This window comes from Misgurnus anguillicaudatus, chromosome 22 (genome assembly GCF_027580225.2).
Source record: "Misgurnus anguillicaudatus chromosome 22, ASM2758022v2, whole genome shotgun sequence".
NCBI lineage: Eukaryota > Metazoa > Chordata > Actinopteri > Cypriniformes > Cobitidae > Misgurnus > Misgurnus anguillicaudatus.
This window is the reverse complement of record NC_073358.2, coordinates 28,268,985-28,280,650: the sequence shown is the minus strand read 5'-3', so window position 1 is coordinate 28,280,650 and position 11,666 is coordinate 28,268,985. Positions and strand designations below refer to the sequence as shown.

Genomic DNA, 11,666 nt, shown 5'->3' with positions numbered 1-11,666 from the left:
ATTCTCACAAAAGTGTATTTATGTATATTTTATAGGTAGGTATTATTGACGATGATGTGTTTGAGGAAGACGAACACTTCTTTGTGCGTCTCTCAAACCTGCGAGAAGCAGAGGGCGGCGGAACCACTGATGGTGCCCGACTAGTTGAACCCTTTGTAACCACAGTAACCATTCTGGACGATGACCACGCAGGGAGCTTCTCATTCGATCAACAGCAACTCTGTGTGGGTGAATGCTCAGGTGTGGTTGAGGTGCCCGTCAACCGGACTACAGGTGTACGAGGGACTGTGGTGATACCGTATCACACAGAGGACGGTACAGCACGGCAGGGTGTTGACTATGAACACACACAAGGAGAGTTGGAGTTTACCAATGAACAGACTAGGTAAAAGCTACACCTCTAAGGCTGTTATTCAAACTTTACTGTTGTTTTAACTTGACCCACATAATGATTATATTTTTTACATTAACACATTTATCCAAAGCAACTACTGTGCATTCAAGCAATACATTTCCTCTCAGTGTGTGTTTCCTGGGATCAAACGACGCACAACCTTTTGTGCTGTTAATGCAATGCTCTACCAACTGAGCTACAGGAATTTTATGTTAATAGTTTCTAGTAACATACACTAGTCAACATTTGAAGTGGATCAAACAATTTTTTTTAAAAAACAAAATGTGTTTCTTTCACAAATCATGCATAACATGTAAGTATGTTATTATTAGTTGTCATTAATGAAATGTCATCCTTTATAGACAAGTTTCCTGGGTGAAATAGGCGAGCCGCCATTAGCCTTTCACTCTGCCAGCAACTTCCTGTTGTGTCTGCCAAGCACTTTCGGTTAGCGTCTTTTACTGTCTTTGGTTAGCGTGCAGAAAAAAGTATTTTATGGATGGTGTTACTTGCCGACACAACTCCGGGACATATTGTGCTGTTCGTGGTTGCAACAACTCATGACGGAAAGGGACTTGCTGATTGGAGGTGCTTGGCAGAGTGGAAGGCTGGTGGCGGCCCGCCTATTTCACCCGGGAGACATGATTTTTTTGTCATTAGGTACCAATAGGCTTTGTGCCCGGCCGCACTGCTTCCTGGACTTCGGCCAGCTCCTTGTTTCCTGTCTGCCATTGTTGGACGGACTGATTAATCCAGGTGTGCCTGACCTCAGTAGTCGCAAACAAACTGATTAATCCAGGTGTGCCTGACCTCAGTAGTCAGAACAACAATAATCAGACACACCTGGATTAATCAGTTTGTCCAATAATGGCAGACAGGAAACAAGGAGCTGGTTGAGGTTCGGGAGGTACTGCGGCTGGGCATGAAGCCTATTGACCTGTCACAGGTGTCCGTAATTGGGAACTGGTGATTTTTTAAAGCTCTGTAAGTTTCACTTGAGGTCAGAAAGCATTGAAAATGCCACGTTTAGTGAGATTGCAGGATTCTGACCTGAACGGCCATTGGGATGCTGCAAGGAGGCATGACTCAGCGTGAAGTGGCATACGAAGTGGGGACATCTCAGTGTTTTTCCAGAGCCTGGAACAGGTTTAGAAGGTCTGGTAGTGTGAGTAGAAGGCATGGTGGAGGCAGACAACGAGTCACAACGCCAAATCAAAACCGATACTTGACCCTGCATGCCCACAGAAATTGTTTCATGTCCGCAGTCAGCCTGCGAAATGACTTACAGCCAGTCTATTCAAATCTTACCCTGGAGGGCCGAGCGCTGTAGAGTTTAGCTCCAACCCTAATCAAACTTAACCACCTGTGATTTTCTAGTGATCATGAAGACCTTGATTAGCTTGCTCAGGTGTGTTTGATCAGGGTTGGAGCTAAACTCTTCAGTGCTCCGGCCCTCCAGGGTAAGATTTGAATAGCCCTGACCTACCGGATGCAACAGGGATGCGAGTATCCACTCAGACTTTGAGGAGACGATGCCTTCATGAAGTTGTCTTGAGAGACAGAAGATCAGCTGTGAGGATGCCTCTTTCCAAAGCACACCAACTGGAACGTCTGCAGTGGGCAACAGAACACTGCAGGTTGACACTGAAAAGTGCTCTTTACAGATGAGTCCCGGATTTGCGTGAACTTCCTAGACTGGCGTAGGAGGGTTTGGTGCACCCTGGGGAGAAGAGTTTGGTACAAAATGTTGTACAGCGTTACACTTTTAGTGGGACATCATCAGTCATGGTTTGGGGAGGAATCCCCATAGATGTAAGGGCAGAGCTTGTCATCATCGAAAATGGCAGCCTGACTTGCCAAAGGCATAGGGATGAAATCCTAAGACCAGTTGTGTGACCATTGAGCAAGGCTGATGACGGAGCTCTTGGAGGAGGAGGGTATCTCAAGAATGAAGTGGCCATCCGGATCACCCGACATGAACCCCATTGAACACATTTGGGAGCAGTTACAGTCAAGAGTGCAAGCACGCCAGGTCCCTCCAGGAATCCGCATGGAGTTGCAAACAGAGTTGCTGGAGGAATGGCAAGCCGTCCATCGAAAGAATATCCAAAACCTTATCTCAAGCATGCACAAGTGAAGTGAGGCTGGTAACACTGCCTACTGGTTGACTCATTGCATAACATTTGTTGTTTCTTGTTCATACCTTGTTTGTCGCATTTGTTAAACCATGTAATTCATGTTTGTTTTACAGTACGAACATGCAATAACATGTGTAATACAATCTTGTTTTGTTGAAACGAAAAAGCATTATTTTCTGTTTTGAATCCTGCTTCAAGCTCTAACTACAGTACAGTACAGTATCCAGGTCATCACCATTATGACTATTGTGCTGGATTGTGACTCCAAAGGCACCACACTGCTGCACTGCAGGCAATAATGTTTAAGAGGCATTTCTAGTCCAATGTGACTTCAGTTGAATCACAGATTTTTGGTACACTCTTGTCTACACGAATGTGTGACGAGCCACTTCACACCTTGTGATAAACAATCATGTCTGGGCACCATTAAAAGTGATGAGGCATACAATTACATTGATGATAACATTGATTAATAGCAGACTTGCTTAATTTAAAACAATACCCATTCTTGTCTTAGGACAATTTTGATGAACTTTTTTGATCCAGTTCAAATGTTGACTAGTGTATTTAAGTTCAGTGGTTTTCAGTCTTTTTGATGTAAAACGTATATCCACTGTCCAGTACAAAATAACATAACTGACAGAGCTGGTTAAGCAAAACTGTATCAAATCAGATTATGTTTCAAGAACTGTATTTTCCTCCAAAAAGCAGTGTTTGGGGAACAAATTAAAAGATTTACATATTTGATAAATATTAGCAAAATATTTAATAGTTTACATAATATACATTCCTAGAGGGATAGTTCACTGAAAACTGAAATATTTGTCATCATTTACTTACTCTTAAGCTGTTCCAAACTTGTATACATTTCTTTGTTCTGCTGAATACAAAGATATTTTGAGGAATGTTTGTAGCCAAGCAGGTCTGGGGCACCATTGACTTCCATAGTAGGAAAAATAATACTGTGGGGGTGGATGGTGCCCCAGATCTGTTATCGATTATTAACATTTTTCAAAATATTTTCAACTTAAGGGTTAGTAGATGACAGAATTTTTTTTCAGAATATCCAAAACCGTAGTTCCTGGGAGGATGGGGAAGGTACCCCTCCCCAATAATCAAAACTAGCAATTACATCAAAACCCAATATTTATACAATAATTAATATAAGCATAAAAACAGTAGACACTTTCGCCCCCAATGTTAAAACCAAATCTATGCCTTTGGTCTTAGTGATTTTAAGCAGTTTAATTGGAAGTTTGCTGAGGCCCCCTAGTGGTCTCAATTCCCTGCTTTTGAACCTCTGCTTACTTTCTTTTTACTTACGCACTACTATAAATCGAGCTTTACACTGCCTTTAAGTTTACACAAATTATTGGCAAATTCACACAAACTGCTTTCAGATTATTGAAAACTGGAAACCAAATAGTGCGCTAAATTGAATATTTAAAGCTGAAAGTTCACCTATAAATGTATAAATGCATGTGTGTGTTCTGTTTTACTTATGTGTCTCTTCACAGTTTTTTTACATAATGGTTTGGACTGCTTGGAGTTTAAACTATAACCTGTTGCTTTAATGAATTCTGCTTACCGGTAAGCACTATGTAAAGTTACTGTTAGTCACAGTATGAGTTTGGGTCAGGTCTTTAGCAAAACAATTTTCACAAAAGGTTGACAAAGACAGAAGCTCTTTTGTACACTGATACAAGATTCTGCAAAAAACCAAAAATATTTTAGTTCTTTGGTTATGCTGTAAATTTACCAAAACCTTTATAAAGTGGGATGACCTCAAAATTCAAAGACAATTCTAAGATTTTTATTGTTTACCAATAAAAAATGACTTGTTTCAAATAATGACTTAACTCATTTAAGCATAATTTTATTTTTTAAATTATAAGTCTAGCTTTAGTATATTATGTATGGGTGTATTTTCTACAAATAATTGGCACACATTCATATTAATATATACATAACATGTATTTTTCATCCAATATACTGTACATTTGCCAGGATTTTATTTAGCATCACATTTTGTGTGTTTATGTGAAAACCGATGGGATTAAAATCTGTGCTGTCTAACATTACCCAGCATTAACATTACCTATAGTAATAACAAATGTCATAAATCTGCAATAGCCAGTGCAGCAGGGGTTTTAGGAGAGGAGAGAAAGTACACAAAGCTCCTCTCAGTTCAACTGTGTCTATGTGTGCAAGTTAATTATTCATGCACTGTGTGTAAAGTATTCATGTAGGCCCAACTCTGATGTGATTTAAATGCTGAGGTCTCCTTTAATATTTTAGAGGTAAAACCGAGAGGAAATGATTATTTGTCCTTTGCTCTTTGTGTTTGTCTCTGTGTGTAGTAAGACGCTACAGGTGCGCATTATTAACGTGCAGGAATATGAAAAGCGAGAAAATTTCTACATTGTCCTCGAAGAACCCAAATGGCTGAAGAGAGGCATCTCAGGTGTGTGTGTATATTTGTTAACCAGAGAGATCAATTATTATAGATCACAGTTGTACTGTCATAATTTTTCTGTGATTCAAAGATTTATTTGAATGTATTTTTTTTGGTTTGTCTATTGAGATATTGCCAATAGCCCCATACTCACCTCTCAGGCACACACACATTTCTATGACCAGTGTCCAGTTTCAGATCAATAACAGCACAACAGAGGACAAACTAGACATGCGTCACTCACAGTAACAAGACCCAGCTCACCTACACACACACACACGGCCTCACGTTTGTGTGACTGTGTAATATGAGCCAATGTGTTTGAATAAAAGTGAATGTTAAAGAGAGAATTAACACTAGGTTCATTAGTAAACTAATCAGTTACTTGTGTTTATATAACAATTAGGAAATAAATCATATGGCCAGTGCTTGCACCTACAGACAATAATAAATCATTATTGACTGCTTGATTTATTAAAACCCTGCTAAATTAATTAAGCAATTAATTTTATTCGCATGCCGCAGATCTGCTGTTAAATCAGGGTAAGATTTTGCAAATCAGCATTTATTCTGTGGTGCATAACTCTTAAAATTATTAAAAAATTGACATACCTTCCACCTATACTTTTAATATGTATTTACACCCCCTTATATCCCAGCCTTGGCCGGTCCAGAGGTGGAGGATGCCAGACGTATAGCAGAGAAGGGAAAGCCTATTCTCGGAGAACATAGCAAGCTTGAAGTCATAATAGAGGAGAACATGACCTTCAAGGTACACCACATGTCATATGTACTGAACAACAACCACATGAAGCAGTGTCCATTTTAGGACATAACAAACAGGCATTAAAACATTAACTCTGATTCCTTTCCTCTTGTGTAGGTCCGACAGGAAATGGCCCCTAATGGAGTCTTACGTGCGGTATAGTGGCCTCTCCAGTCTGTGTGTACTGTGTATTGGAGGGTTGCATACCCTAATCTATAAAACACATTCATATTGAATAAATCATTTTTAATCACACGAATATGCATGAGTACACTCTTGAAATTCCTTGATTTTCCAGCTTTTTCATGACCGTGTGAACTTTATGAAACTATAGTGACACACTGGTGTATATGTGTTTAGAAAACAGTAGATCGGCTGTTGAAGGATACTAATCTTGCCGAATTAATTGGCACACACACCTGGAGAGAGCAATTCATCGAAGCAGTAACAGTCAGTGCAGGTAGAGTGTTCATGTGTAGTTGTGTATATGTAAAATAAATTGTAATAAACCACCTTCAAGAAATAAGTTACTTATTTCCTTCTCTCAGGAGAAGGTGATGAGGAAGGAGGGGATCCTCAGCAGCCATCTCGCTGTGATTATTTCATGCACATGGTTTCGGTGTTCTGGAAGGTTCTGTTTGCCTTCGTCCCGCCCACAGAGTACTGGAACGGCTGGGCCTGCTTCATCGTATCCATTATGGTTATCGGTATGCTAACCGCCGTTATCGGAGACTTGGCATCTCATTTTGGCTGCACAGTTGGTCTTCGCGACACAGTCACCGCTGTGGTGTTTGTTGCCTTAGGAACTTCCATACCAGGTATGTCTGAGTTGTTGTGGGATTATCTACATAAAAAAAAAAACTTTTACCAACTAGGCATTTTTTCACTTCTCTTCCTCCTTTTAGATACATTTGCAAGCAAGGTTGCTGCCCAGCAAGATCAGTATGCAGATGCTTCTATTGGAAACGTAACTGGTAGCAACGCAGTTAATGTCTTTCTTGGGATTGGAGTGGCATGGTCCATTGCAGCCATTTACTGGGAGGTTAAAGGTCAGGTGTTTTACGTAGACCCTGGATCACTCGCTTTCTCCGTCACACTCTTCACCATCTTTGCCTTTATCGACATTGGCGTGCTGATGCTGCGGCGACGGCCATCGGTGGGCGGAGAGCTGGGTGGGCCCAAAGGGATGAAGATTCTGACTTCAATGTTGTTCGTCGGGTTGTGGCTTCTCTACATCACATTCTCCAGCCTTGAGGCCTACTGTCACATCACCGGCTTCTAAAGACAGAGAAATGAAGAAAACTAACAAAGACTTAATGGAAACACAATACAGACGGCATTAGGTTGAGCTGTGAGATAAATCGTGGTGGTATAAACTGTATTTTCCATGGTAATGTACACAGTATGCACTGTCTGTATACAAAAATTGTACGTTTGCAGCAAGTATTAATTGTGCAGATGGCTGCGTTGGTGCACAGCAATGGCTTTGGTTTCAAGGACATTAAATCAAAGCACATTATGAACATTGAATTTTGACATCAACAGACCCTGACTTTGAAGACGTACTATCTGTACACACTGCATCTACACTTTTTTAGGACTGTGATGTCTTGTTATGTTGTTGTTGGTCATCAACAAGTAATTATAGTACATACAGTGTCATCTGTTTGGGAAATGCCAGGCTGCTTTCTGAGAGAGAAGGTGCACTTGGCTGTGCACTGCATTGGGGTGAACAAAATGTGACAAGTTAAACTTGTTTTACTAGTTTTACTGAAGTATGTCAAGCACTGATGATAAGCTGTTATGAGAACTTGGAATCTTGCTTATCGAGTTTATCAAAGTAATAATGTATAATCTATATTTAAAAATCTTAATATATTAATTTAAATAATGAGTCTGTCATGTGTCACTTTATAAAATGCACTCAAATGTGTTATTGAAAAATGGCATTTAACTGTAAGTAAAATTATTTTAAGTGTAAAAAAACTATTTTACGTTTTTGTAGTTCTAACAGTGGTCTTTGTGTGCTAAGTAATTTTATGTTAAATAAAATTAGGGTAAAAAAATTATATTAAAAACTTAGAGCCTACAATTATACTACAAACAATCCCAAATTTATTTTGGAAAAGCCGCTATTAGGTTTGGAATACTGGTGGAAAACGCGCCTTTTGCTGGAGTGACATCGTTATTAGCCAATCATATTTAGGGACTAAGAACCCCGCCCATTCGTGAAAGAGAAGTAAACGAGGCCGCGCACGCTCAGCCGGTGACGCTTCCGGGAGAAGAGCGTGAAGCGTATGATATAAATTGGTAAGAGATCTTTTTTGGAATAATCAGTCTTCACATCAGAAATGATTTGAGTATTAATATAGTTTAAGCGATACTATTTTGATTCTATTCATGAACAGTTTTCTCCTCAGTTAAGGTTTCGTTAAAGCGCATTTAATCAACCGGAAGAAGAAGACATCCACGCGCCCTCTCACGGAACCGAGGACGTCGAGTCTCACAGTAAGTCCGCGTGCTAGAGACGTTGTTTATATCGTTTCAACGTTTTTGTTCCGTGGCTGCGTTCCCAAATCTTGCACTTGTGTTTAGGATTTAACAGTTGTGTCGGCTCGCGGGTCTTTTCTGTTTCGGTAGGTGTATCGTTTGGTCCAAAAAACGTGCCAAACAAAGAGAGGCCTGCTTTTCTGGCGCACTTATTAATGGCGTTAATCTTGTTTGCATGGCGCTGAAACATGTTGCTTCGTTTTCCCAGAATACATTATGCGCGTGTTGCGTTTGACCTATCGATGCTAGTGAGCTATTTTAGTCCTGTTTATTTAAAAAAATGTATCATACACAGTACACGGTGGCCGTGGATCGGGAGTTGTAGCATCTGAGATTACAAGGGGAATCATCGTGTAGTAGTGCATATACACTAGTAAATAATTTTACATGTACTAATGTTAAACAAAGTAACTCCATCTTTCCCATAATCCATTTTGGGAATATCTGCGTGATTGTGTGATCAGCTGTTCGAGAGTTGCGATGTTTGTTGGTTCATGCAGTACTGCACAACACAAGTATAACATCCATTCACTTAAATAAGCACTGATGGATTAATGATGTGTACTTAATCTTAATGATTGTAAGCCTTTCTTTCAACAAGCTTGGCAGGCTGTACTCCACAAAATTAGTTTAGATGGTTATTGTATTGTGCATTAGACCTTAGCATGGTTATAATGTCTTTTGAGTACAGTTAAAATGCATCATTTCTCTGTTCACGTTGCAGGAGGAGCAAGATGTCGTACTCATCCCGAAGTTCCTCGCGTGCCGCGGACTGTAAGGTTTATGTCGGCGATCTTGGCAACGGCGCGGCCAAAGGTGAACTTGAACGAGCCTTCAGTTACTACGGACCATTGAGGAGTGTTTGGGTCGCTCGGAACCCACCTGGTTTCGCCTTCGTAGAGTATGAGGATCCCAGAGATGCAGAGGATGCCGTAAAGGGGATGGATGGAAAGTGAGTCTACTTGAGTTCTACCTGCCTACATTTCCCATGATGCTACTGCAGCACATTTAACCCCCTGACCTCTTCAGGGAGCTCAGACCCACGGGGGTGAGTGTCGGCGGTTTATCACTGTTTTTTCCCCCGCTCACAAAAGCCCCAACATTATGGTATTGTTCTGGATGCAGAATAAAATGTAGTCATCTTTTTGGAGTCTAGTTGTTTACCTAGTGTAATCAAAAAACTGCCTGTATCTAGGCTACTGGCTCTGTAAAACGGGTTATATGAGTGGTCTGGGTTGCATAAACGGCAGGGTCAAAATGTGTACGTGCATTTTGTAATTCATCGGTTGGTAGAGAAGCCATTAATCCCTTTGATTTGCAATATTCCAGGGTGCTTTGTGGAGCTCGCGTTCGAGTCGAACTGTCAAACGGCATGTCCAGAAAGTCTCGCTATGGCCGTCCCAACCGAAGACAATTTGACCCCAATGACCGTTGCTACCAGTGTGGTGAAACTGGCCATTACGCCTATGATTGCTATCGCTTTAGCAAGAGGCGTGGACGTCGTAGTAGGTATGTGACAATGGGGAAATGCTTTAATTCTAGTTACTAATTCGAACCATTTTGCTAATACCTTTTTAATTTTTGCAGGTCTGGATCTCGCTCTAGGTCTAGATCTCGTGGTCGGCGCTACCGCTCTCGTAGCCGTAGTAACGAGAGGTAAGTTTCAGTCACTGCAGTTTCAAAAAGGCTTATTGTATAAATGCATCAATCTAATTTTTATACTTTTTTTTTTTTACAGGAAGTATCGTTCACCTTCATACTCAAAACGCAGAAGCAGGTAAGCCTGTTTAACTGTTTAAGACCAGTGACTACATTTGTTTGCTGCATCTCCTGCCTTCAGTTTTGTCATTAAACCTTGTTAGGGTGGCCATTCTTGCCAGTTCCGCCGCATACGTCCCGAACATGTTTTCGGGTTCGTTCTCTGGAAGTCGCGTTGCTCGACCACATACGTCATCGAGGTTCCACATTTCAGTTAAAATGCATTAGAAAATTAAGATTTATTTCTTTTAAGACATACAATCATTGTAGTTTCATTCTTACCTTTTAATGTAACGGTTGCTTTTCTGAAATTAAACCCGAAATGTTAAACCTTGATGACGTATGCGGTCGACCAACGCGACTTTCGGAGAACGAACCCGAAAACATGTTCTGGACGTGTCCGGCGGAACTGGCACGAATGGCCACCCTAAACCTTGTTGATTTCTAGCTAGATGTGTGTGTATATAACATGTAACTGTCTGTTTTAGGTCAGGCTCTCCTGCTCGCTCCAGATCCAGAACTCCTGTGCGCCGCTCTCGCTCACCTGTGCGCAGGTCCAAAAGCCCTGTTCGAAGATCCAGAACACCTGTCCGTAGAGATAGGTACATATTTTGCCCATGCATATTTTTTTAGCTGAGCTTCACATGTTCATTGAATTTCATATTTTAACACTTGTGTGTTCTTTTCAAGTCGCTCCCGTTCACGTTCTGCTTCCAGACAAAGGGAACGTAGTGTGTCCAGATCTCGCTCGCGGTCAGTCAGCCACAAAAAAGACAGGTATGTTTATGCAGTCTACCACTGTGTTTATGTAAAAAGAGTCTCTTGTCAGAGAATGTGTAGGTGCTGCTACTGTCTTGTGTGTTAGTCATTCCAGGTCTGCCAGCCCAAGGAGAAGTCCAACACCGGACGCTGACTGATCTGATCTGCTTTCACCCCCATTTTCCACCTTTGCCTCAAGGCTGAAAGGCATTTTATCTCCCCTTTGATTTCAATCCTGATTCTACTGTAGCTACCAAGCTCTTGTTTGTTTCATTGAATGATGAAGCCCTCTGCCCCTCACCACCACCTTGTATAAAGATCACTATCATCTCAAGCAGCTTGTGTATAATTTGTTTTCTTAACGTATCCTCTTTATAACTTCTTTTTCTCAGACTCTTAAAAACATTTTAAGCTCCATTGTTTTTATTTCAGTGTTGAGCAAATGTCCTGTGGTCAGTGAATTGTGGGCAAGGTGGTGAATGAGCTATATTGTGATTTAGTCGGTGTATTATATGAGCTGAAGAGTATGCTGTGATTTGTTTGGTGTAGAATTTTTTTTTTTTTTGCATTGAGAATGGCAATGATCTTTTTAATAAAGCTTTACAAAACCAACTTTCAGTGCATGTTTGTGTACTTAAGCTATTTTAATTCCATTTTGAGTGTTTTTCATTGTTTATAATATTAAGCCTACATTTGCATCTCTCACGAAGTCATGGCAACGCTGTTTATTCTAGCATTCCTATTTTTGTGTATGTAAATTTGAAGGGTTGCTTAACTACACTTTATAAAGGAAAGCTAAACAGCTGTTCCATTTAGTTTGAATTTGAATTAGATAAGAATTCGGTG

General features: G+C 40.6%; 2 protein-coding genes across 13 annotated transcripts in view; both read left to right on the top strand.

Annotated features, from left to right (window-relative positions):
- The window catches only part of slc8a2a (solute carrier family 8 member 2a), a 29,685-nt gene extending 22,040 nt beyond the window's left edge, over positions 1 to 7,645 (top strand). For 7 of the 8 annotated variants that reach the window (XM_055199717.2, XM_055199718.2, XM_055199716.2 and 4 more), the window contains 8 exons: positions 36 to 385; positions 4,893 to 4,996; positions 5,513 to 5,530; positions 5,647 to 5,759; positions 5,871 to 5,909; positions 6,114 to 6,213; positions 6,302 to 6,571; positions 6,659 to 7,645. In XM_055199717.2, coding sequence (XP_055055692.2) covers positions 36 to 385; positions 4,893 to 4,996; positions 5,513 to 5,530; positions 5,647 to 5,759; positions 5,871 to 5,909; positions 6,114 to 6,213; positions 6,302 to 6,571; positions 6,659 to 7,035 — 1,371 coding nt within the window. In that variant the 3' untranslated portion in view covers positions 7,036 to 7,645. The remainder of the gene's footprint in view (positions 1 to 35; positions 386 to 4,892; positions 4,997 to 5,512; positions 5,531 to 5,646; positions 5,760 to 5,870; positions 5,910 to 6,113; positions 6,214 to 6,301; positions 6,572 to 6,658) is intronic. The other variant, XM_055199719.2, reaches the window with a different exon arrangement.
- Positions 7,646 to 7,952: 307 nt separating this feature from the next.
- srsf7a (serine and arginine rich splicing factor 7a) lies at positions 7,953 to 11,432 on the top strand. 5 transcript variants are annotated; one of them, XM_073861156.1, is made up of 9 exons: positions 7,953 to 8,063; positions 8,174 to 8,261; positions 9,031 to 9,255; positions 9,633 to 9,812; positions 9,891 to 9,959; positions 10,042 to 10,080; positions 10,550 to 10,663; positions 10,752 to 10,838; positions 10,927 to 11,432. In XM_073861156.1, exons 3-9 carry the CDS (start codon positions 9,038 to 9,040, stop codon positions 10,976 to 10,978), a joined length of 759 nt encoding a protein of 252 aa, XP_073717257.1. In that variant the 5' UTR covers positions 7,953 to 8,063; positions 8,174 to 8,261; positions 9,031 to 9,037; the 3' UTR covers positions 10,979 to 11,432. The 5 variants fall into 5 exon arrangements, with proteins under 5 accessions (XP_073717257.1, XP_055055698.1, XP_055055699.1 ...); XM_055199723.2 differs by having other exon boundaries at positions 7,957 to 8,063; positions 9,028 to 9,255; XM_055199724.2 differs by having other exon boundaries at positions 8,018 to 8,063; positions 8,162 to 8,261; positions 9,028 to 9,255.
- The last annotated feature ends 234 nt before the right edge of the window (positions 11,433 to 11,666 follow it).

What these genes read in the sequence shown, in the direction of transcription:
- srsf7a (XM_073861156.1), top strand. Translation starts at nt 9,038, where the DNA reads ATGTCGTACTCATCCCGAAGTTCCTCGCGTGCCGCGGACTGTAAGGTT. An exon ending in AGGCGTGGACGTCGTAGTAG is followed by an intron (nt 9,813 to 9,890) that starts GTATGTGACAAT and finishes TAATTTTTGCAG; the next exon opens with GTCTGGATCTCGCTCTAGGT. An exon ending in GTCAGCCACAAAAAAGACAG is followed by an intron (nt 10,839 to 10,926) that starts GTATGTTTATGC and finishes CTTGTGTGTTAG; the next exon opens with TCATTCCAGGTCTGCCAGCC.